Source organism: Lethenteron reissneri, chromosome 42 (assembly GCF_015708825.2).
Source record: "Lethenteron reissneri isolate LAM-NWPU_2019-01 chromosome 42, ASM1570882v1, whole genome shotgun sequence".
NCBI lineage: Eukaryota > Metazoa > Chordata > Hyperoartia > Petromyzontiformes > Petromyzontidae > Lethenteron > Lethenteron reissneri.
In genome coordinates this window covers 9628037-9654548 of record NC_083820.1, presented here as the reverse complement: position 1 = coordinate 9654548, position 26512 = coordinate 9628037, and the positions used below count along the sequence as shown (strand labels likewise).

The window sequence follows — 26512 nt, the reverse complement described above, 5'->3', positions numbered from 1 at the left end:
CGTATAGCTTCAACATACTTTCGGGGCAAGTGCTGTCAGCGAGCACCTATAAAGGCCGGCACGGCACCCGATGGGGTGGGTGGCCAGCACCATGCACGCCATGGCGATGTTTATACACACCGCACCAGGTACTCGTTTGAGGCTGAGTCGACCAAGGGGAGGGCCAGGACCGGTTTAAATAACCGTCACTGGTGTTGGCCGTGAGCGGGTAACGATTTTGAGTCACCGGGTTCGTAGCGCAGCCTGCTAACCACGGCACAACTGCATCATGACCCACTCCGCGCACATACACCAGCTATTTAAGTTTGAAATATTCACACCGCAGGGAAACATATTTGGAACGATTGACAATCTAGAACAATTAGTGTGTTACTGAAAAAGGCAAAAGTGGAGAATTTTAACAATGTCACACAGAGCATTAGCAATGGGTTTGATTATAGACTTGATCATAAACATAAAATATATGTAAAAATCCTCATTTGGAGTCTACGTTGGTTGTTCAAGTAATTATTGAAGTTTAGTTGGCTAAGGAATATCATAATAGCCACATTAAATAGTTTGTGATTGAAGTTACAGGTCAAAGCCAACACACTTATTTATAACTAGACATACGAGGCAGAAAAAAAACTATAAATAGGCGTATTTGCAAAATTATAAATACAATAAAATTACATGCTCAATCACGGCCATTCAGAGAGAATTTAAAATGCATTAAATCAGAATTTTAATGGAGCCAAATGTGGCCATTAGTCTCTCCGTTCAGAGCTGGGGTAATAGCAAGTGTCATATTTCAGAGCGTGACCACTCGTGCATATATAATGGTTTTTAAAAGTTTTATATGATAAAATGGCCCATATGTATGTCCTAAATATTTAATCAGCACGACTAAATTATTCAACTGTGGCCACGTTGGCTGTAAATTCTTAGAGGACTATCAAATTGTGCAATAAATAATCATTAAGCACAAGAATAAGATAAAAAAAAACATGTAATTTTCACCAGAAAATGTTTACGACCAATATGGCGTGTATGTGTAACGTTTAAATAAAAATAGTTTAACCATTAACAATTAGGCAACGCCGCAATTGAGGCCCACTGTTATCCTACGGCTATAACATCACCGCGCCGCGTTCCTCATTTAACGCCGTCACTCCAAAGCGCTGTGTTCTATAGTGCATCTTTAGAGAGCTCATGAGCAAGGCCCCATGGCGCAGCCTGCCCTGTTTACTTGAGAGTTAACACTCGCCGGAAGAGGCCATTGCGGGAAACAGCAATGCCAAAGGAAGGGTAACACAGACTGCAGTGCAGCTGTACGTCCTACGCACAAACACACCGCTGCACGCTAGAATATTAATTATCTGCACCAGCAGCAATGTCTCCAACGAGCCAACACCATTACGCGCAGCAGAACACGATCCGACTTAAGTCCGCCTCGGTTAAATTCCCATGTCGCGTTGTGTTTGACGGCGACATTCAGTGCAAACGAGGCAGCGCTTTGAACCCGTCTGTAATAGTGCAAATCTCTGCAAATAACGCGGGCTTCGTATCTTGCCAAACGCAATGGCATCTCTGAACAATTCACAGGCATGACAGGGTAATATATGGATGTGCCATAAGGGATTAGGAGACAAATATGTTTTGGTGGGTATTAGCCACTGGCAGAGAATCACAAGTATGCAGAGTGAATTCTACATTATTCCAAAAATGAGAGCAGCAGATGAGAAGCTGTGATCTATTATGTGCATGTTGATGGGCATTTGAGAGCGAATGCAGTGTTCCAAAAGAGAATGTAAAAGGGCAATTGAATATTGAATAAGGTGATTCAATAAGGTCAAGATAAAAGGTACTATTTTAGACTAATTCTCCACGACTGACATACAAAGAAAAGCTACGCCATTTATTTTCGGGAGGCTTCGATCTGTAATTTCTCATTAGTATTAATGAGAAAATTCGTTTGATAATAATTATCTTCTCCACATGGAAAAAGGCGACAAAGGGGAAAATTGCAGGCTGCCTCACTTACCCAAACTGCTTCTGAGACTCATATCTGTCCCCTTATCATATTCCGATTCGATAACCACAACTACTTCTACTCCCTCCCCAAAGTCCCTCATCTACAAACTCCAGATGACCCCAAATTTCCACTGCCTAACTACCAAACTGCATCCTCAAACGTGACCACATCACCCCAAAACGCCAATCACTTCCACTGGCTCCCAATCCAAAGCCATATCCATTTCAAGATCGCGCACTCACTGTCTTCAAGATCCTCACCCATGTCTACCTTTCACCTCTCCTCTCACTCTAAAACCCCTCCATGCACACTCTCTAGTCTGGCAACAGAGGCTTTCTGTCAAAGGGCCCAGTCAACCTTCAAGAAGTGGGAGGTCATTCATTCGCCTCTACAACCCCAAGGTCGTCTCTACAACTGCTTTCCCCGAGCCATCTGTGCCTTCGTCTCCCTGGCCCAGTTCATATCCAAACTGAAGATCTTTATTTTTTTCCCCTCTGCCAATGATTGACAGCTTCTCTCTATAAAAAAAAAAACACCCACTGTTTCTGTACAGCCTTTTAAGATGCTGTTGCATTTAGATGCTGAATAAATCCACAAGCAGTTCTTTATCATCATCATCGATTACTTGATGACACATAACACAAGTACGAACCAAGTCCTGTATCAACGACATATCGCATTGCATCACTAGAGCTTTGTTTTCGACCAGAAAAAAAAAAAACGTTCAAAGTGAGGTGTACGGTTGAGAGACAGGCCTCACCCCAAGACCACACTTGTAGTTTTCTTGATCGAAGCGGTATATGGAGGAAAAGATCTCAAAGAACTTCAGCATGCACTGCTCTTCCGAGAAGCTGGCATACTGCCGGAAAGACTGATGGATCATCCTCCGCAGGTTCTTGGCCTGAACAGACAGACACACAGCCAGGAAATCAGCACAGACAAAAAACGTACAGCTGTGGCAGCAAAAGCAACATCTGGTCCTTTCAGGATTCACAATTTATAATTACAGAACGTGAATGATGACGGGAGGCAATATGGAAACCTTAACAACGAAATAAATACCACTCGAAAGTGTGTCATTCATAATTGTATAAACAGATGGATCACCGATTCATCTGAGATTTTTAAGTGCATTACAACCCTACTGCAAGGCGCTTGCACACAGCCAGGACAGCAAATCAATTTGTCTGACCCTATTTCAGAATACAGTTTATAAATAGACATATAATCGCCGTCTTTACGAGAGAAACATACAACTAAAACTAAGATTTCAGCATGCAAGCCCATAAATATAAGACGCAATGTGTAATATATAAACATGTGCTGATAAATCCATCCAAGCCTATCCACCCAGCATTATGAATGGGTTCCCCACATCGAGTCGATCTGAAGGTGGCATGTGGTGGGATAAACTGTGGGTCCTCCCACGTCTGGCCAGCGTGGAAGTGTAGGCCAAAATATCCTTTAGGAGAGCTCCCTCTAGTGGAAGCCCTTTTGCTATAGATGAAGTGAGCACGCAATCACAGGTCTGCACCTTTGCCTTTACTTTTTTATATTATAAACACACCCTCGTGCCCAAACGTGACGCAACGCATTTTTCTTTTTTAAACAGAACGTTCCGCCGATTCGTGAAGCAGAACAGTGGTCACCTTGCACGTGTCGAGGATCTGCTTGGGAAAAAACCTCCGCAAACCCACGTCCCTCCTGAGGTGTGGCGACACGCAGCAGAGACAGCGAGAAAAGAGGGCAGCCACATGGGAAGTCAGTTGTGAAACTATCAACAGCACAAATACCATTGGCATGACAAATATAATTTCGGAGGCATAACGTGTTTTGTTAGATCGCGTAAATATAAATGTGTCGTTAACACACTGCCACCCGTCACAGCCAATTAGGAAGGCTTGTCACGTAAACAAAACGTGCCAATTAGTTACTAGTTCAGCACACCGGTGTGTTGGAGAGTAAACCCACAACTTTTACAATTATAGTTCGTTTTACTGGTGATTACAATTGGCTTCGTCAGGCAAATTTCCAGAATTGTGAAGAGGTATTTCTGTTTCCAGTCTTAAATAGAGTAAAGGTGATGACATCACTGCGAGCCTATCAGAGGGAGGCAGGGTAATGTTATCATGTAAATTGCGATTATGTTAACCTGAAAATATGCAGTACAATATTGTTCACGAAAGCCTTCGTGTTAAACTGAAAATGCCCGAAAAATGTTTGAAAACTGCTGTCAATTGTACAAGAGACGAGTGGTGAGTGTGCTCAGCAGACCTACCCAGTCCATAAAACAAAGGGAGCTGCACTTTGTCCCACCTGTAAAAGCTCTCCATAGCAGTTTAATTTATAGAGAACTAAATTTATCTCTTAGCAAGTTAATAATTAAACAATGAACTTGTTCAATCTTTGATGCATTACAACCAAGGTTGAAATCACTGATCCATTACGGCTGTCTGCTGTATAAAGCTTTGTTGCTAAGATGGACTTACTCGACGTGAAAACTGGTCAGATTTCATCAACGAGTGCGCCCCAAATACTTGACAAGATACAAAAACCAGTGCTAAAAGAACCCATCCCGTCGCTTGGAGAGAAGATGGCTGCTTGTCGAGACTAAGGAGGGAGCACACAATTCGATTGTCGTGATTCAGGATTGACAGCTGATTGAAGGATCACTGGATTCCTCCAGTTGAAATAAAGATTCTGATTCTGAAGGATCATTATATTTTATTGTGATTGTGGTGAAAGTATTGGGTATTTAGTGCAGTGATTCTCAACCTTGTTGTATGACGGCCCCCATAATCGAGACCGCTTGTCCCGATGACACCCCCCCTCAAGGTCACAATGCACCGAGATTACATGCCCACATTTCTAGTCATCGCTGTCGCAAGGCATTTGTATCATTGTTTGTATTCGTGTATTTTGTTACTGCAATGTGGAGCTGATGAAGCCCACATTCATTCTTTAGTTCTCCTACACAGTATCCATGCTGCAGACTGCACCCTTAAACTCGCTAAACCCCCTCCCCCAGTCCCCCACACTGAAAGGCTTTCCCACCATCCCACTGGTTGAGAACTGTTGATTTAGCAGCTATAAAGATCACGTGAAAACTTTACATACGGGACACATATATGAATCAAAACACGTTAATTTTCTCATCGTGAGCTTGGAGAACGGTCGTCAGTCGATGAATCGCCACTTCATTGCACCCCCACAGTGCACAATGTACAAGTCACTGTGTTTTATTTCACGTAATAATTCATAACATGCAGGGGTTAAAATAAAAAATATGCACGTGAAGTAATATTAGTCGGCGTGCGTTTGCTGCAGTGCCCGTGTCACAAAGGTTGAAGAGAGAATAAATTAATTATACTTCTCCCTTGCAATTAAGCACGAGAATCTATCTACGAACCGGAATGCCTATAGACACACATTGACAAAGCCACAATTATGACTCACTCTGTGCCACACAGTACAGTTTGAATGAAAAAGTTCCACAGTAATGCTATTCACTCTTTAAAAGTCCAACTGTTCATCACCCTTTGGAACAAGATTGGTTATACATCACGCTAATGATATTTTATAAAAACTTGGATGGGGATAAAAAAAAACTTTTGATGGGGATAAAAAAAAACTTTTGATGGGGATAAAAAAACCGGGCAATTACAATAAAAAGATCCATTCCTCTTCTTGGTTCTTTCAGCGTCCGAATGAATGAATTCGGACGCTGTCTTTCCGACAGCCCTGTTCTTCAGCCTGAGGACGGCTGCTTGCGTTATGGCCAAAACGTCGTGAGAATTTTATTCTATTGTTTATTTTTATTATTTATTATTTTCCTTCTACGTGACTTTACCGAAAGAACCAAGAAGATGAATCGCTGCAGTAACGAAAGCTTTAAATCGAAATTTAAGTTCCATTCCCTAAATTAAAACACCACAGACTATGCCTTTGGGCCGGTGATGCGGCCCAGCTGTAGTGCGGTCGCCGCATGTTGCAGAAGTTCACGGTTCGAATCCAGCAGCCGCCTTGGTTAATCCTGTGAAAGCCTGATTTATAACCATAATAACACCGTCTGCTTCACTCACAGTGGACGTTCAATATTCCCCCGACAACAATCGGCAACAGTAGGCCGTTGTGTTGGCGTAGTGTGGAGAGTGGTTGTGCAGTGGTTAGCGCACCGCGCTACAAACCCGGTGATCAGAGTTCGATTCCCGCTCACGGTCAACGCCAGTGATGATTATCTGAACCGGTCCTGGGCCTCCCCTAGGTCGAGTCAGCCTCAAGTGATGACTTGCGTTTAGTACGGTTAGCTATTTACGATGCGAAATAAATTCAAGTGGTTCAAATGCAAAAAATTACAAGCAAATTACTCAACTGTGATTATACGCAGCAATCATCGCCCCCTACTGGCAGACTAATGCCCCAGGTCACTCTCGCCAATTCGACTATCACCTGGTCTCTTGAATTCTCAGCTGGTTAAACAAAATAAACCTGAAAATGTGAATTTACAAGTGTGATGTTGCTCTGTTTAAGCAATAAAATTAGCTCGGTCGTTCGCGTGCCCTTAAACTTGTAGAGTAATACTCCAGGCGAGCGATCAACATGCAGTTTTACCCATCCCCCCCCCTTCAAAATGGCAAGTGTAAATCAGTAGGTGAAAATGTACCACTTAATACATCAGCCAAAAAAATTCATGGGGAAAAAAAATTACTCACTCGAGCAACTCAAAGTTTGATTTCTTATCCAGTGCCATCTGTGGCATCTCCCTGTAGTATCTCCTGTTGGCAAAAGGACAAGTCACGCTTCGTGTTACTTGAAATATTTCATTGCGTAATTGTAGCAAAGGCGCAGTCCTGCAATTGCTGGCTCATGCCACCGCTGGCAGGAGGGCCTACACGGGAGAGGGCGTTCTGGAGAGAGCCCCTCCTGTGGAGGTTGTGGCCTCCTCTGCCACGCTGACCAGACACGTTTGAAAGGAGGTGGCAGTACCCACACTTTACCCCCCATCACACGTGACCTGTCAATAGACTCACTGTGATGCACTCATTCATATTGCCGGATGGATGGAGGTGGTGGGATTTAAGAAATTCCCCCGTTGTTTCAACCGTCAAGCTGGGAGTTCGAATCGAGCGAACTGGTTTCCTCTGGATTACAATTCCTGTGTGATTACATCCACGTGCAACATTCTTTGTAATAATAGTAAGCAAACAAAATTGGAGCTTTAGTGTTCAAAGTATATATTTCAGTTCTCTCTGCAGATGTATAACAAGTAAAAATATTAAAACAGCAGTAAGCATGTGCACACGCTACCATTTAGTACCACCCAACACAATTTTATTAAAAGACACAAAACTTAATTATACGCGTCTCTTTCCTGTTAAAAGCCGAATTCCCCAATGGTGCATCACAAAAGCATCTTGTTAGCGGTCTGCTAAGTGCATGAGTCATGTGGTTCGTTTTAAGACTGCACGGAATGCAAATTGTATAATTTCGATATTCAATACCACTATCCATATCGGTGGAGAATTTACAGCAGCTTGTAAAGTATGGCAAGGTCTCGCATCTATTTTGGAAGTGTGTGTGTACAACAGTTATTTACCGGATCTCTAAGCAGCCCAACTGCACTGCTGTGTCATGATCCGCATGTTCCGCAAAGTCTTGCATGTAGTCGCTACGCACCTGGGAAGTGAAAGTGATCATTATGAGATGACGGCGCTAATGATTACATTACCACGCGCTGTGTAGGCACAGGTATATTGTGATGGAAAAAGACACAGGATTATCACACAGCACTCATCGCTAAACGATAGCCGAGATGGCACCCAATCACAAACTCTGTGCCGATATTAATAAATGAAAGCCCTTTGTTAATCCCCTGTTGGATGAAGGCTTGCCCACATCGTATTAGTCACGGGAATTATTTGACCAAAGTTCACCGCAACCGGCCAGTGCAGGTTTGTGAAGGGAGCGGGGGAAGCCAGGGCCGGGAATCTTGTCAAGGAACATAAACTACCACGTGAACTCCGGTCGTCCTCGCAGCGACTTTTGGCTAGCCATCGAACAAAGATGGTCACTGCATCGCACGCATTCGAATGTGCTATGGCCGTCTGGAACGCTCTTCCTTCCGATATTAGGAAGCCACTGAAGCTAGGCACTTTTAAATCAAGATTGAAAACTATTTTCTTTACAGCTGTTTTTTGTGTTTAGTTTGTTGTCCTTCCCCCGCGTCTCCAATTAGCAAGGTTGGCTACGTATGGTAGGAAAGACGTTCAACATACATACATACAGGTCGCTAGGTTAATTCGCGCAGGTGCGCAGGGACCACAGCACCACCGCTGACCCCACCTTACACATTGAAACCAAGTACTTGAGCAGCGTATCCTACCTGGTGGTAAAGGTAGGCGAATGTGGGCTTGTCTTTGCTGAAGAGGTCCACGTAACGCTTGGGGTAGTATCTCACTCTTAATTCATACCTACACACCGCACGATGAACAAACACTTCAGGTGTGGGCAACATGACCCATGTGCTCATGCGTCGGGTTTGTCGTAGTCGTGCTGCAATGCACGGCTCCCCGACGTGTTTTTTGGGGCTGTTCCACGCATCGTTAAGCGCTGCCCGACACTTGTCGTTCACCGCCGTGCAGAGCGAAATGATGTGGTGGAACGAGATATGAGAACGGCGGCCGCGACGAGGCAAGAGGCAGGGCAGGAGAGAAGTCCGCGAAGAAATGAAACTCCGAGCAGTCGACTCCATGCAATGAAGGCGCTTTCGGCTTAGAGGAAGGAAAACGCACATGGAGATGTGCAATGCACAACCTGCGTGCGTTTGTTGAACAACTCATCGGCTTCCAGCATAACAACCTTAAATTAAAACTGCAAAGAGCTCATTAGCTAGCCAGCCAGCCAGGGTTGCCAACATGTGGTGGAAAGTTTTCAGCCATAACACGTGGGCAACACACCGGCAGGGTTTGTGTGGCGATAATTCGAGTATTTGGCTGCTATAAATTTCCACGTGATAAGCCACTTCGTTGAGCTATCATTTGTGGCCAGATTGCGCTTCTGAAAAAGAGCTTCATAGCTCAGTGGGCCTTACCTGGTAAAGTAAAAAATAGTTTAGTTTAACATTAAAAAGTCACCGACTGCTAGCCTACACGCACAATCCCCAACAAACACGGGCAAAGTATCTGCAGCAACAATAAAAACACACGTTGACTCGACAACATAAAAAAAAACTCTAACGCAGTCATTCAAATTCATCAGAAGGCTGAAGTCAGATTCTGAAGTCAGGTCAGTGTTACTATTGTGCTAAACAGTTAAAATATCCACCCCGGTAAACTTTGCAAAATGCCATTGGTTTCGTCTTCGAATCACAACGTCACTCGCTCACAAACAAGGGGCCTAGTTGGGCCCAGCGGGGCCTTGCGGGGTCTGGAGGGGCCTGTCTGGCATGGCCAGCCTAGCGGGGCCCAGCAGTGCCGCGAGCGTTACCTCCATTCCTCGGGCGGGTGGGCCGCCTCGTACTTCTCGCGCACGTACGACACGGCGTGGTCGGGGTGCAGCCAGTGGATCTCCTCCGACTCGGTGTGCACCAGGCGCATGCCGTAGTGCGCCTCAAACTGCACGCTGATCGACGCCACCATCGAGTGGATAATGTTCTGCAAACAAAAACACGTCGTGAGAAACATTCTTGCTCGTCACCTCTCTCTCAACAAGCCTCCTCCCACCGTAAGGTGGCCACGGAAAGTGTTTATAAATGAAAGCAATTGAAATATTGTAAGTTAGAATCCTAGCAGGGGTTACTAATATCCTCAAGAAGGTTAAGGGAGAAGAAACTCAACTGAGTTGGGAATGTGGTTGAGAATATACAGATGAAATTCGATTAAAAGGGGCTATGAAGATGCCACCAGAGCCTGGATAGTGCTTGGATTAGGCGACCGTCCACCATGCATAATGTGTTAAAGGCTGAAGGATAATTTTGCGGGCAGCAGAGAGCAGAGGACCAAAATCCACGGTTGTACTGTACTTCTGTGAGCTCACATGTACGATGCCCTACTTCTCAAACCGCCCTTAATCAGTGTGGTAAACCACGGTCAAAACACCACTTTTCTCGCAGGGGATGGACAAAGGGCTGTTCATGTAGTCATAAAGATATAAAATATTGTAGAACAATATACAAAATGTTTTTTTTATATATATAAAAAATTAAAACAAAGAAATGATGGGACTGACCAAAGCGCATGTCCCCCCCAAAAAAACACATAAATTTACACTGACGTAGAAGCCTTAAGAAAACAAATGTTTTTACACGATTACTCGCAGATGCGAATTTGAATATAATCATGGACCGCCCTATGTTGCGGTCTTTGCATCAGCCAAAATTAAAGAGACGCACATCATGCAAGCGGGCACGACTCAAAACCACACCTCCCCGCATGTGTTTGTTGTGAAATATAAAAGTTCTAGCGGATGTCAGTTCTATCGTTGGCTACTTAATCGCAAACCAAAAAAAAGCTTATAATTTTAAGTCATACAGCTCAAACGCATGTCAGAGAAAGTTAAACGCATCTGCGTTCAACCGGAACGAATTATTTCTCGGTTGAAGCCGTGCAACGGCTGCCATGTGTTATTGATAAGCCATTCTTCCCTTAATACCACAGTAGACAAATGTTCCATTTTCACATGTGGTTTAACAATTTATTATATATATTTTTTTAAGGATGAAAGAAAGCCTTGGGCAGGGTGACGTCGCACTTATTTCCAACTCGAGTGATACAGCCTGCAAGTGGTGGCTTGGTGGGTCACATTCTTCAAAATCAGCCATTGAATCATCTCACCTGCAATCGGCTATGATGAACTGCATGACTCCCGCATGCACGGCAAGCCGAAGACGTACAAGCACATTCCCGCTCGTGCCGATCGTTTATCGGGAACACTGGCTGCGAGATTTATATCGCATACGCGCATATCTTATCCTCCGTGAGTATCTACTACGGCTGCCACCTCTGCGAGCTATACGGAAACATGGGACGTATCACGGGAATATCTCACGATACCGGACGAGTGGAGAACTATATGTTAATGCATTGTCTTGAGTGGTGTCTTATTATGGAAGAGGCATAAATAGGGACTTTGTTTTCCCCAGGGAAGACGTATAGATTTTGCCGGATTAGTGACCACAAAAAGAGGACAATCCTGGAAAAACCAGGACAGGTGATGTCGTGGTGAAGGATCATTGCCCAAGTCTGAGTGAAAACCATGTGATTTTGATATTCAAGATGAAAATGGGATTCTCAGTGTCCAATATGCATGAAAAATTACTGAATAGCCTAACCCTGAATAAAGTACCAAATTATTGTAAAGTACCCTTTAAATAATTATATTCTTTGATTCAAGTAAAATTTAGATTGAGAAAGCTGTTTAAAAATCCATATAAAGCTATGCCCAAATAAAACCATACTGTAAAAACATGGGGCATTATATGCAATCTTCTCAATGAACATTATTTCATCTGCTGCCAGTAGAAAATAAACATGTCAATAATTTGACAACTTGGGAAAAATCGTGCATTTGCATGGATTCTGCAATGCTTTGCAACTTGCATTTGTCTTTGGACGTAGTGTTTTAATGATCAGGATGTAAGCTGACGAGTAGCTGTTAGGGATAACGCGCTTTCGTACTTGCTTATATGGTAGTCTTTTTTGCTCTAGATTTCATCTCCCAGTTTTGGCTGGCTTTCTTTTGGGTTAATTCCTTAACAGAAACACAAATTTAAACAAATGTTTTGTTCCAATTCTATAATTATCGTGTGCCCTCCTGTTTCAGAGAAAGACACAGAAAGTCGGGCAGATAGACATAGAATGCATGGAGGCTTTCAACCCTTAGATGCAAAGTAATAAAAATGCCAGAGCTGTGAAGCTAGCATGCCCAAGTAGGCTCCTTTTACGCAGCACTTTCCCACCCACAGTGTTTGCAATGAGGGCTTTTTGACTGTGACCCAGCCAAAGCAATTAGTGACGCACATAGCCATGAGCGGACTCGGTGAAGGAGCCTGGTGGAAATCCATCGGTACCTTGACATCCGTCGAGTCCCCGTAGCGGACGTTCTTAAACTTGCTGGCAGGATCCACGCTGTCCGAGTAGTTGTAGACCTTCAGCAGGCGCTCCGCCAGCGTTGGAGAGCGGGGCAGGCTGTAGCGAGGGCCCGACGGCCCCGCCTGCGCCCCGCTCTGGCTCGCGTCCACGTACGCCTTTGCCATCTCCTCTAGCACCGCCACCCCCCTCCTAGGAGGCCGAGCTCATCTGTAGGCACACAACATCACGGCGCCCCCCGCACGCCTCTTAAAAATTACGTTACCTGCGACCGCCGCCACCTCTTCCAATCTCAAGCCGCGATGGAGAAAGTCAAGCTCGAGATGAACACGCTGCACAGGCACTATGCGACGCGGCAGCTGTGAACACTTCGGCGTTAACCAACCAAAGGATCGCCAATTAATTTCAGAGAATTTACTTTTACAAGGACAAGGTAAAAGGTCAAGTGCAGCCCTGTAATTAATTTTTCACACCACTGATGGCACATAGGGCCTCCACTAAAGGGAGATCTAAAGGGTACCTTGAGGGAGCACTCTTCCGCGCTGGCCAGATGTACCGTATTTGACGAGGTGGGTGTACCCAGACTGTACCCTACCACACACGATGTCTCTATCAATCGACTGCTGTACCCATTTACACTGCTGAGTCATGGGGGGGGGGGGGGGTGGGATTTTGGAAACTTGCACCGTTTTTTCGATTGTTGCGCCAGAAGATTGATTCAATCCGGTGACCTCTGGATTGCCAGTCCGGTGTGTTGCCAGAGTCCCTAGGTAGGCAGCAGTCTAAAAAGCGGTGGCGGTACAGGTCAAAATCGTCTCTATTGAAAAATGGCATGCGAGCAGATGAACGCTACTATAAACCTGAAACATTGGCATTTAACCGGCTGAGGCAGTTATCATAACATATGTGGGAATATTACTTCTGACACCAGAAATAATCATGCACAATGATCATAATTAATCACAGATTCATCACTCCACTGCTGGGTGAAGGTCATCTCATGTTAATCTCAGTCATAGTGGGGGAGGTGACCTTACTTCACCACGCTGCTCAGCGTTATCCATGGCCAGGAATTAAACTGTGGTGACCGTGGTTTGTGACTGCAATGCATGAACTGCCATGCGCTCACGGTTCCCCCGCAAGGATGTAATACAATGTTGAACTTCAGTTGCGTAAACGGCTTCGCACAAAGATTAGAATTTTGAGCGTGCAAGGAATGGTGAACCAAACAGCAGCTGTTCGTCCACAAATCCTACGCGCATTCTTCTTGCAAAACCCACGAACGAAAGGCACGGTTAAAAATATGTACATTTTATCAACTTTACAAGTACAAAGCAATGTCTACAACAGAGATATTCTTTCTCATTATCAAGCAAAAGATAGCCAATTTTCACAACGGCCACATCGAATAATGATCAGAAGCTTGCATGACACGGTGGATATTTTACAAGCTGTCCGCATTCGTCTACACTGTACTCGTTAATTCTAGAACTATTTAATGCCCAAACAACACACACACAGCAGTTGAATAATGCACTTCCATCTGGTTCCATTCATAAAAAAAAAACTTTCACATCCAATCAAAAATGTTAACGTGTTGCGCCATGCAATGCACTAGTCACAGCAATGGGACTATCGCTGTTGTTACATCTCAGACCATGAGGCGTGCAGAGGAATCAGTTACACGGCGCTTGCAGGGACAGGTAGAGAAACAGGAAAGCCCTGTTTGCATAGTTGCAAGTGCTCAGCAAACAACGGGCACTACTGTACTGCGACAAAACATTACGCGAACAGTTAACAACGCTTCTTCGCATACAATTTTATAGCACTGTACCGTGAGACCACGTGTGCAGGACAGCACAACACATATATACATCTTTATTTTAGCAATCTATTTTAAGGGAATTCAACGGCAGCGGTCCAAACAATGGCACATACTTCTCTCTACTGTGCGCGCTCAACTGAGGCGTAAAAAAAATGAAATAAATTGAGCCGTTAAAAGATGGGAAGTTTTAAAGCGGGACTTCAATTCCGCGGTGTAAAAAAAAAGAAGGGGGCAGTAGTTGGGAGTGGGGGGGTCGTAACCCGTCCAACACAAACACGGGGCCGGAAAGCAAAACCCGGCGTGCTCCCTCCAGCACAAACACACGGGGATGGCCGGACACGGACACACGGGGATGGACACACACACACGGACACAGACACACGGGGATAGACACAGACACACGGGGATAGACACAACAACAACAGCAACCGCCATTCGCCACTAAGTGGCGGTGACGTCACCACGACGCTTGTGCCAGGCCAAGTGCACCTTGAGGCCACGTGCACCTTGAGGCCACGTGAAGTGTCGAACGCCAGCTGGCAGGAGGTCAAGGGGCAGACCCAGCAGGTGCCACGGGTCGACTGACCGAGATGACCAAGATGACTGGCTGATGCACCACCTGTGCCCCCTACTGTACCAACTTGCTGTGCTTTAGCCACCCGGCGCTCTGCTCGTTGATGTGAGCGTCGCTCCTCCGCCCTCCGTTGTTGTTGGAGGGCGACTGCCTCCAACTGCCAAAGTAGCGTCCTTCACGAGCCTACTCCACAGAGGCCGATCTAGACACCGCTAGTACCAGTCATCGGCAAGTCCACTCAGCTCCACGTCCTCCTGTACCACATCACTCCATCTCTTCTCTAGCCCGTGCCGCGCCCGTTTAGCCCCCTCGATCCGGCCGAACAAAAGCTGTTTAGGCATGCGTTGGCTGGGCATGCGGGCTACATGACCCAGCCAACGCAGCCTTGCCTGCCGGAGGAGCTCACCGATGGGACTTTGCCCAGATCTTTCAAGGATTTGTGAGCTCCTCACACAGTCCAGCCTGGTTAAACTCAGGATGGATCGTAGGCAGGCCAGCCTAAATGTTTCCAACCGACGAAGATGCTCCATTAGGGGGGTCCACGGGATAGACACAGACACACAGACAGACACACGGACACACGGGGATGGACACAGACACAAGGGGATGGACACAGACACACGCGGGGCACCTGTGCCATGCTGAGATGCCATTTGCATTTCCTCCTCATTTTGTCCACCGCATTTCGAAACGAGCCCTCCCTCCACACCCCAGTGGAAAATGTTACTTTCAATCGATTGCAATGCACGCAAATGAACGCACAACGGCCTGCTGTGACGAATTGCAACGGGCATCACTTAGATTAGGGCGGACAGGTGAACGGTAAAGGTGCGGCCCTGCAATTGCTTGCTCACGCCACTGCTCGGTCAAGGGCATCCCGTGGAGCAGGGGTCCGCAACCTGCAGCCTCTGCACGGACTGTAGGAGCAAGTGCTCCGAGCGAGCACCTATGAAGGCCGGGAGGGCACACGAGGGGGATTGGGTGGCCAGCACCACGCCCCTGTCGCCTTTGTCTCCCGAGTGGTGATGTTTAAACACAGCACCGGGTACTCATTTGAGGCGGAGTCGACCAAGGGGAGGCCCAGGACCGGTTCAGATGATCGTCACTGGTGTTGGCCGTGAGCGGGAATCTGGTCACCACCACACGTTACACACACCCCAGACAACTCTGTCGCTGCATGCGGCACAATGCAGTGACAAAAGTGACTGAGCGTATGGTATTTGAATTAGAAACACAACATTGCCTGCCTGATCAAATGCGTTGTTCCCCTCCAGTAATCGATTATGGCTCAAGATGCTCGCAGTGACAGGATGAAAAAAAATATCGTCCAACCGCATTATTGTAAGTTGTGGGTAGGGGTACAGCCCCGAAGACCGAAGGTTTCTGTGTATTTTTGTTGAATGCCAATTAAATGCTGAACGTAAAAGTTTGATTTGCTGAATGAGAATGTGGTGTCAGCAGCAAATAACTCTCTGGAAAATAAATAAAGAACTGAGCGTCGGGCCCAATTTGTCAATGACTTTATGACAGGCAATGTTGTTGTAGCACACAGCTCAATACTGTACACCATGTGTTACACGCCAAGTGAATTACTCGGATGTAAGTACAATGAGGCTTAACTTCCACTGCACATTACACCTGGTGAGAGCAGGCCGCTTCCACATCGGTGATACGTAAAATGTTCTCCTGAACCCAATGCTCACACAGACGTGTACTTTGCTGGATTACGCTGCCATTATTATCCCCACATCGCCAAATCAGCCGTGCTGGCGCATTATGGCTGTGGCCGCTCGTCTCCTCTGTGATCGTACATCCAATCCGTCCATTAATCTCGGCGGCCGGTGGCAGTGACAGACACGAAGCCACGTGCATCTCTCTTCATCATGTCCTTGTCCAGGCCGTGCCGCAGCCAGCCTTCAGACTGGGGAATCGAGGGATATTTACATATCCAGCAGTGGGCAGTGAGCAGAATACAGATCTGTTAGCCTGCACATTTGTTTTAATGTTTAAAAAAGATATCGTGTTCAATTGTACTTGATGTGACCCAGGCTACCCTCGTGAAAGAGGCAGTTGCTTCATGTTTCTCGGTGGCTTTATTTGATCTCCTGGTTAAATAAAGAGCGCGATAAAACACATGTTACTTTTACAGAAAGATTTTATATGTACGTAGTGTCGCCGGTTTTTTTCATTCATTTAAAAAAAATCACACATGCTGCAATACACCAGGACATTAAATATATATTGCCGAGTTTGAGACTACGAACATGAAAAGCAAGTTCGTATTTGCATATAACTGGAATACTATCGCGATTACAAATTTCACTTTTAAGTGTTACACAAATTCATATCGCTACAGCTGGATGTCATAAGCCCATAAGCCTGGACTCATGGTCGCTCAACCAATCTGTCCAGCTCAGCCAAACCATTCAACCGTCCCCCATTACGCTCCGCTGTGCCGAGGAGATGTTCTGGTCGATTAAATCGCTGAACATGACAAAGAATTAAACACCTGTTTCCATAAGATAACTATGCTTATACTGGCTGTGTGTACGACAAATACTGGGGAAGCGGTAGTGTCTAAATCGATTAGGAACTGCATTAGTATTGAATACTAATCGGTCAAATGTGGCATCAAAAGTAATGTGCTTTGAACACCATCACTCAAGAATGTGGTAATCGTAATAGTTGCAGGAAAAACAATATACCCCAACTATGAATGGACTAGATCTACAATACTTAATACATGATGCAGATTAGTCAGTGTGAGCACAATACAAAGTATTACAATACAGACGGAGTATGTTTCTATTGGTGATTCGATGCATTGCCACGATTCAGGGGCATTATTCCATTTGAGAATAGATTATTTATTCAAAATCGCGGCGAATGGTAGCGCCTCAAGTGGTCCATTCATTGAGTTTATTACAGTGAGGAATACTGACTGCTGTGTTGTTTAAATGCTTCACATTCTCAACCTGCAATCAATAAATTGCTGGTTCAATTCAACCTCCGGGCACCAGCAGTTGAAACAATGGGGCAAGTTTCTGAAATCCCTCCAACTCTATGAGCAGTTTCGATTTAAAGCTTTCGTGACTGCAGGGATTCATATTCTTGGTTCTTTCGGTAAAGTCATGTAGAAGAGCAATAATAAAATAAATAAATAAAAACATAATAAAATAAAATTCTCACGACGTTTCGGCCACAACGCAAGCAGCCGTCCTCAGGTAAAGAAACAGAGCTGTCGGAAAGACAGCTGCTTGCGTTGTGGCCGAAACGCCGTGAAAATTTAATTTTATAATGTTTTATTTTCATTATTTTATTATTTCCCTTCTACGTGACTTTACCGAAAGAACCAAAAATATCTATCCAGCAGTATAAATTATCGTGTGTGGTGGTGGTGTAAAAGCGTGGGTACTCCCACGTGTCTTCCAAGACGTCTGGCCATCTTGGAAGAGCAGACCAAAATACCGCCAGAGCTTCCACTAGAGGAACTCCTGACGCCGGCAATGACGTGGGCATGAAATTTCAGGGCTGCACCTTTAGCTTTTAATTATCGTGATGTTAGCCATCCTTAAAATAACTGGAGTATAATTAAAACTGCACTGTGGCAATGGGCGACTGTTCCATAACCACATCAAAACCCTTCTTCTTGGTTCTTTCGGTAAAGTCACATAGAAGGGAAATAAAAAAATAATTAAAAAATTACATACAAAATTTTACGTAAATTTTTTTTATAATTACAATTTTCATAATAAAAGAATGTTTTATTTTTATTATTTTATTATTTCCCTTCCACGTGACTTTACCGAAATAACCTTGAATAGGAATTCCCGCAGTCACGAAAGCTTTAAATCGAAACACCAAAACCGTTTTACGCCCACGAAACAATGCGACTGTGGTTCATCGTTTACACAACGTGAAACGGTGCAGGATGGCCCCTCCACAATTGTTACGACCGGTTGCTATTTTTTTTTACAACTACGGCACCATCAACATACCACGCTGCTATGCAGGGCGATTGGTAAAAAAAGGCCCTCCATAGTTTTGTTACAGTACAACGTCGCATACTCGAATCGTTGGGGGGAGTGAGATATTGGCAGGTAAGTGCAAAGGTCAGGTATGTGGACATCTATAGAAAATGAGTTGCACCACTGTGATTGACACAGTTGGCCACGTACGGTACGAAAGATTTTCATCATACAACGAATTCTGCGCTGGGTGTGGGTGGTTGATTGGTCAGGGCATACATATGAAGGTCGGATATGCGACGTTGCACATTGCATGTGATGATGAGATATTCCACATTGTTGCTGCATTAAAAAAATGCGAAATGTCTAGAGCCTATATTCTCAGTACAAATATTCAGTGACGCTGTAAAAACGTACATGGTCCGCCAGGATTATTTTGTGCACCCACGTGGTGTTGAGTTAATGACAAGATGGCGACAGTCCAGCAGTAAGCTCAGTGTGCTTTGCGGTTCATCATCATCAACCAGGATCATCAATCCATCTCTGGATGAAAGGCCCCCCAAGTCTCCCTACCGTCGCACATTGTCCAGCGATCCAAGAGAACACCCAGAACCTGCGCACGAGCCAATGTCATTGCTCAATCTCCACGACTGTTCTCCTCCTGAGAACTTAACCCTCAAATAGCTAATGAGGTTTCGATTTAAAACTTTCGTGACTTCAGGGATTCATCTTCTTGGTTCTTTCGGTAAAGTCACGTAGAATGGAAATAATAATATAATAAAATAAAACATAATAAAATAATTCTCACGACGTTTCGGCCACAACGCAAGCAGCCGTCCCTCAGGTGGAGAACAGGTCTGTCGAGAAGACTGTCATTCAGACTGTCTTCTCGACAGACCTGTTCTCCGCCTGAGGACGGCTGCTTGCGTTGTGGCCGAAACGTCGTGAGAATTATTTTATTATGTTTTATTTTTATTATATTATTTCCATTCTAGCTAATGAAGGTTAAAAAAAAAGTTACCAACCTCGAGTCTAGAGCTCAATAATAATAATGTCTATCCCTTCGTCTATCCACTGCTGCATGAAGGCCTCCCCACGCCGTGTTGGTCAAGGGGTCATTTAACTATACTTCACCATGCCAGTCAGCATGGGTATGTGAAGGGGGGTGTGGGGCCTGCACCGTTTCAGATATCACTCGTCACACATAAGTTATCCATGGGCAGGAAGTGAACTCAGGTCATTGGGTTCATAGCGCATTGCCGTAACCATCCCCACGACTGACAGTAATCTCGTGTGTGAGGGCGGCGATGTGAAAGTGATGTGGGCTAAGGCTGATACATCAATAAGAATCAATTCTTTCACGAACAAAACATGCATTGAATAATGCGCGCAGGACTCTACGATTTTCCATTCATATTCATTTTTTTGTTATATATAATAATGGATTCTCGAGTTTGATATTATTATATGCACTGTAGTCACAAATAAGCATGGAATCATGAAACTAAATCATGACAATTCATTGAATAACAGAAGGGATGAATGATCCTTGCTGGGGAGCCAATATATTCCTGCTGCACGGCCGTTAAAATATTCTGGGTGCAATATCAGGTAACTACAAACGGAATTTTAGAAAAACCGCAAGAAGCACATCAGGATATGAGCACACCAAAGCAGCAGCAGCAGCACATTGGTTACTACAAAACCAAGTTGAATTGAGGAATATAATGGCTTCCATGATGCGAAAGCATTACGTGCAGCTGTAAACACAACAACAATGTGACCACCCAAAAAAAATCGCTTAAGGCGACAGCGTCTACAGCTTGCAAACAATGCGGCTAGACAGACACAACACACCACGGCGGCTACAACGAATTATAATATTAACAACTTCGCGTTAAGAGCACCCTGCGCCACACCAGGATTCTCGCATGCTGCAATGTCTCCACGCGACTGTTTAGGTTATAGATTTTTTAACATCAACTTCTGAAATAAAAGCCCTCTTACCCTATTTAGAGACGCCAAGGATTAAATAACCCACATTGATCGCGCGGGTTCCATTTCTGTCAATGCAAAGGTTGTGTCTCCTGCTTTTTGGTTTTACGAACCTAAAACGGTGTTTCCGGTCGAAACAATGCATGTTCCACTTAAATGTCCCTTTAAATACTGCACAAAGACAAAGGTCGCCCGTATAGCCTTTTACCAACTGTGGGGACAAGTGCTATCGGCGAGCACCTATGAAGGTCGGTGGGCACACAACGCGGGCGGGTTGGGCTAACACCACGCCGCCTGGTTGCCTTCATCTCATACCCCCCCCCCCTCCAATGCTGATGTTTACACACTTACAACAGGTACTCATTTATGGCGGAGTCGACTTTGGGGAGGCCAATGATCTGTGCAGATAAACATTACGTTCGCTGCAAGTGGGAAACGAACACGAGTCGTCACCTTCCATTAGCACGGTTGGCTACGTACGGTGCGAAAAAGATTCAACAACGTACATGCATAGGGCAGTGCGCTGACCAACACGACAAAACCACTTCCTACAACACGTGCACGCACACACACACGCACATTAAATGCACTGTACCTTAATGTGGTCACAGTGGCGACACTAAAACGTGACATGAATAATCTTGTGCGTGTACAATAGTGCAGTCACCACAGGAACTGCTCTACTCACAAAACCACTGACAAGCCTAAATGTTACATGAGCAATCAATAGCTTGTGCACACAGAACGGTAACACTATTGTAGTCACTGCCCCTTTATGTTGATTACCAAGGGGAATACGTTACAGGATAAGCTTTTCACACGATACTAAGTGTCTGTGTTAAACTTAATTCGATCATGAAAAACCAAGATATATCCACGCGCCTGAACAAGGTTTTCAATCGGTGAAGACTACCCGCTGTGACAAACTTTGCCAAAAACACGGTCACTGGCAAAGAAAATTAAACAAAATCTGAAAACGTACACAAAGGAAAAATGGAGAGGCGCATGCTTTGAATTACACCGAGAGCCAGAAAGAGGCCCATATGAATCAGCGAAGAAAAACACGAATCAGGAGGAGACGTAGTGACTGCTGTGGCAAAGTAAGTGGCCTTGGGCAGAACACATTGCAACTACAAGGGATTGATGGCCGACGGACTGGAAGGAAAGGGAGGGAACATACTAAGGGGTGTGATAGACAGCGCAATCAAATCTTATTTGAAGCGCAGCTCATGATTATGATGTGGATGACAAATACGCTTTCCTAAAAAAATCTCAAGCATTCTTACAGTAATGGAATGTCTGCGAGCCCATCCAAGGTTAGGGAACGTATAAGAAAAGGTGAGTGGGCTACATGAGTTTAACACGGAAGCCTTTTGCGACCAATATCATGCATATAGCTTTATGAGTTAGATCGCGTGAATATAAATGTGTCGTTAAACAAAGCCACCACCTGACATGGCCAATTAGTAATGTTTGTCACGTAAATAGAACATGCCAATTCATTACTAGTACAGCACACCGGTGTGTTGGAAAGCAAATCCACAACATTTACAATCTGAGTACGACGTTTCGCCAGTAATTGCAGCTAGCATCATCATAGCGGACAGCCAGATTTGTGACAAACCTTACTTATTGGATGTGTTGGGTGGTGGCGGGTTTAACTGATACATCTATAATTACACAATCTAACCCAAAAAACCGATTATGGGCTACATGAGCATACACACCTATCAAAGATGACCATGGTATTATTTGACGTACAGTGGAAAATTATCATGTCAGTGAACGGGTTTTGAAAATTCACTAAACATGATTTCTTGGCCCCAATATGAAATCATATAAAAAAGTAAGCCAAAGGTAAACAATAATCCCGAAAGTATTTATGCATTTAAAAAAAAACTACATTCGAACATGAAAGGGCCTATTGTGTTCTAGTCTCTCTGTGTGGCGCATAAAAATACTTGAAGGATACGCGTGACTTTACAGAAATATTCTAAAAGCTCGTTTTTGCTAAAGTGGTTTACTAAACTATAAAATGACAAGACGAACAATGAATTTTCTGGCAATGCAACATTTTCTGGGAAATGCATCTATTGGATAAAAACACGCTCTGACATCGCCGTAAGAATAATAATTTGTAAAAAGTGAACATAGTTTATAAAATAGTCAAGGCAAAACTGGGATTTCCGGCTGCAGTCTCGCACCCTGGGGAAAATGCTTCCAACGCCGAGTGGCCGAGCAGTGGCCTGTCCGGGACATGCCGGGGGTAACGCGCAAATCCCAGAATCAGCCTCCCGGGGGGACCAACTCACCGCACCGACATTCCTTCACGCGGCGTGCACGCGAGAGAGGGCTGCACCCTTCCGTCTTCAATAATTACAACAGTAGCCCCGCGTCGGGGCCCGGGCGTGCTCCTGCGAGGCGAGTTCGCAAGCGCCCTGCTCCCCCCCTATTTGGATGGCCTCGAGAAAAAAATGATTACATAAGCAAGACCGCCGAGTTAAGCACTTGTGGACAATTTGTGAGTGATTCACGTTGCAAAGTTTATCCCATGACAGTATTTCCCAGATTATAAAAAAACGCTTTTTCCCCCTCCTTCAATATTATAGAAAAATGTCGGGGGGTGGGTCAATAATGCGAAGCACACACAGTCTTCCAGAAGACGTCATAATCGAGGTGGTTTAGAATCATCTTCCGGAATACGGTTCTCCGTAGAAATACATTCCCAAGCAGAGGACTGAAGACACCACCACAAGTTCAGGATAGTCTCCCAGAAGACATCTCTCCTCGTTTAAAGCTGCACATTCATAATCATTTTCTGAAAGAAGGCTCTCCTTAGTACTGTATTCTCCAGGTTATTAAACTAAACTTATTTTAAAAGGACCTCGAAGTTTGTCTTACTTTCCCAAGCGTCTTATCATGCTGAGAACTAGCATGTGGGAATGCTATAAATGTAGTTTTTTTTTTTTACAATTTATGCTCCCTGTACTGTTAGGCAATACCCTGACTCTCCAGAGCTGCATAGCTGAGGTCCATTATCACGCACGGTTGTTACAGAGCTGCGAAAGACAGCAGTGTGGGTCCAACACTCTCACTCAAATGTTTTCCGAGAAGCGTTAAGTGAGAATTTGTTTTGCATCTCATCCGCCGGCAGAGAAGCCGCACCGATGTTTACGTCACACTGGTTATCATTGCACCACCAGACATTACCACCCTCTCCATGTTGAGAATCAGCATGCTTGCACATGTTTAGGAAATAACTACTACACTGTTATGTACAAGCATGATGACTGACAGTCGAGAATAAAAGGATGGAATGGCAGCCAAGGAATGGAACTAGTTTAGGAGGGGCATAGGTCCACCGAAAAGTTTGAACAATGAAGTCTGCTCGTGTACAGATTCTCAGTGGAATGTTACATCACTGGATCATGAGCCATGGTGGCGGCTTGTGGAGGCCTTCATCCAGTGGCTCGACCATGGCTGATAATGAAGATGACTCGGCTGAGGTGTTGTGTTTTTCAGACGGAAATGTACAAAAAAACAACCCAGGATGTTTTACCATTCTCTCCCGTGCTGGTGACACCAGCTTGGTGAAAGGAGGCCCAGAATTCGTTCAGATATCACCCGCCACGAATATTAGCCATGGGCAGGAATCAAACTCGGGTGGTCAGGTTAACAGAGCAGTGTGCTAATTCACTGCACCACTGCTCCACCACCCAAAAGAAAGAGAAACAACATTCTATAGAAAGCCACGTTATATTCCAATGATTTATATTGGACATGCTAATGATTTATATAGGGTGATTATTTTTGCAAAAGATTAAAAATTGGCCCGATTAACCTAAACCACATTTTTTGTTATATACTTGCTGGTGGTCTATATACAGGCCATCATTAATCTTCATTAAGTCAAATAAAAAAGCCACCTTGCATTGTACACAGCTCTATGGTAAGGAACTGCGAAGTGCCTTAAGTTGTATGTGTTTAACAGGAATTGGAGGAGAACCAATATAAGCATGAAGTCAAAAGCCTTGGCACTGTCGGTACAGATGGTGCAAGGCTTTAAGTTGTAAAATGTCTCACTTGCTTAATGGTTAACACACTATACAAAAAGTCCAGAGCAGAGTACGGCAATACCGGAGCCTCTTCCCTGTGTCAGATGCCGATTGATTTTTGTTGGCCCTGAGGCAGCGTTAAAAGCACCATTTTGAGACCCCACAAATGCAAAGAACCCACATAGGCTATGGTAGGAGTAGGTGTACCATATTCTCCAGATTATAAGACATTCTGGAAAAGTAAGGCTCACCCCAAAGTTGACCTCCGTGTGAATAGATTTATAAATATTTGGTAAATGTTTGCTTTAAAATACAGATTTTAAAAAGTGTCTAACTATTCAGAAACTATGCTTGTAGTTCCACAGCTAATAATGCTATCAAGTTTCCAGAGTTCGACAGCAATGTCCGGGAATTTACCGACAAAATGACTTTGGTCTGATGAGCTGTGGGTGAGTTTTGTCGCAGACTCATGGAAATGAGTCACACTGGGGCCAAGTGAACACCCTGCATGCAGTACGAGGCGTTCCAGAGACAAGAAACTCACACTTGCTAAGGCTTTTGTGCTGCACTACTGCGACCGCTAATAAGCGAGTGTCACATTGTGTCATCACGTTCCCTGCAGCCATAGCGAGGCGCACAAAGCATCCCAACAATACGCCTCACAGCACCCCCCCCAACTCGCCCCCTCTCCCTCCCGGTCTCCAGTTTCATTTTTAGAAAGTGACGACTTCTGTACTCCCTGCTTCAATGGGACATCATTCCCCTCCAGCACGGCAACGCAGACGTGTCCGAGAGGCAATGCTTTCCCTCTCGACCTACCCCCATCGCTGCGAGGAGGGGGAGAGGTTGTGCCTCTCTCGTCTCCTCCCGTGCCCAATGTCTGAACCCCCCTCTAATCGTTGTCCATATGTCGGGCTCGCACCACTCATTGTTTGAAACCCGATTAAACGATGATCTCACGCGCCCACCAACTGCTACGCATTCTGTTAATTATATTTTTCCCTTTAGTGAAACGTCAACGGATGTAGGTGTACACGAACATCCCAAACAAGCACCTGATCCCATGGAAGAACCACCGGGATTGGATCTACCTCGAAAGCGATGGTTCGCTTTAAATCGAAGCCGCCTGCCTCATAGCGGATACACCTACTGCCTTCGAAAGAGGAAATTCAAAAGAAGAAGTTGGTGCAATTGCGGAAACACCGACCAGAGCGTAGACCACACAGTGAACCACTGAAGCAATTCACTGCACATCAACTGAAGCCATTTCCTGACTTCGCCTTTGTGGTCAAAGACTTTCAGCTGCTATTCACCCAGCCGTAGAAAAGATTATATTTCTTTGACACAGAATGGTGTTTGTGGGATTATGCATGCATGTGACTGCTGCCAGTCTGCATCTTACTCAATTACGCACTGCCCCTGTCACACGGCACAATGGGCCAGACCCACGTTGTGACGAGAAAGCCAAAGCACATCACCTCGGAGATATTTCCCCAATGTCGGTGATGGACACTTACATTTCCCTCAAATATTGGACAAGAAACATTCACCAACAGCTGAATTGTGCCTAGCATATAGTATCTGGACAAAGCTGTAGCAGACGAGCATTGCACGATCAAGGCAATGGATGGACAGGTGTATGACCAGGTACATACACATACAGAATCCTTGTTTATCCTGGAGAAACCCGATGAGTCATTCAGCTTTTTTTCACAGATGTCCAGTCAGAAAGTTACAACAAACAATACAAAAAAACCGATAGGAGTGCAAAGTAAGGTAAGCTAATCACAAATAAATACTATATATAAAAACTGTTTTTATTTTACCAGGTAAAGTCCACTGACCTGTTAGTTCGTTTTCAGAAGCAACTAGGCCACAAATTATAGATCAGCGACGTGGTTTATCATGTGGAAATGTAAAGCAGCCAAATAATCTAAACACAAACTGTTGGGGCAAGTGCCAATTCGTGATAACTTATGATGGTGGTGGGGGTGTG

At 44.8% G+C, this 26512-nt stretch overlaps 1 protein-coding gene across 8 annotated transcripts in view; it reads right to left on the bottom strand.

Moving 5' to 3' along the window:
- The window catches only part of LOC133352972 (focal adhesion kinase 1-like), a 73976-nt gene that overhangs the window by 44779 nt on the left and 2685 nt on the right, over positions 1-26512 (bottom strand). For 7 of the 8 annotated variants that reach the window (XM_061569012.1, XM_061569018.1, XM_061569014.1 and 4 more), the window contains exons 2-8: positions 12081-12309; positions 9500-9666; positions 8397-8484; positions 7611-7690; positions 6727-6789; positions 3664-3718; positions 2775-2915 (exon numbers count right to left, since the gene is read on the bottom strand). In XM_061569012.1, the coding sequence (XP_061424996.1) occupies positions 2775-2915; positions 3664-3718; positions 6727-6789; positions 7611-7690; positions 8397-8484; positions 9500-9666; positions 12081-12266 (780 nt within the window). In that variant the 5' untranslated portion in view covers positions 12267-12309. Of the gene's footprint in view, positions 1-2774; positions 2916-3663; positions 3719-6726; positions 6790-7610; positions 7691-8396; positions 8485-9499; positions 9667-12080; positions 12310-12785; positions 12805-26512 lie in introns of those variants that run through there. The other variant, XM_061569013.1, reaches the window with a different exon arrangement.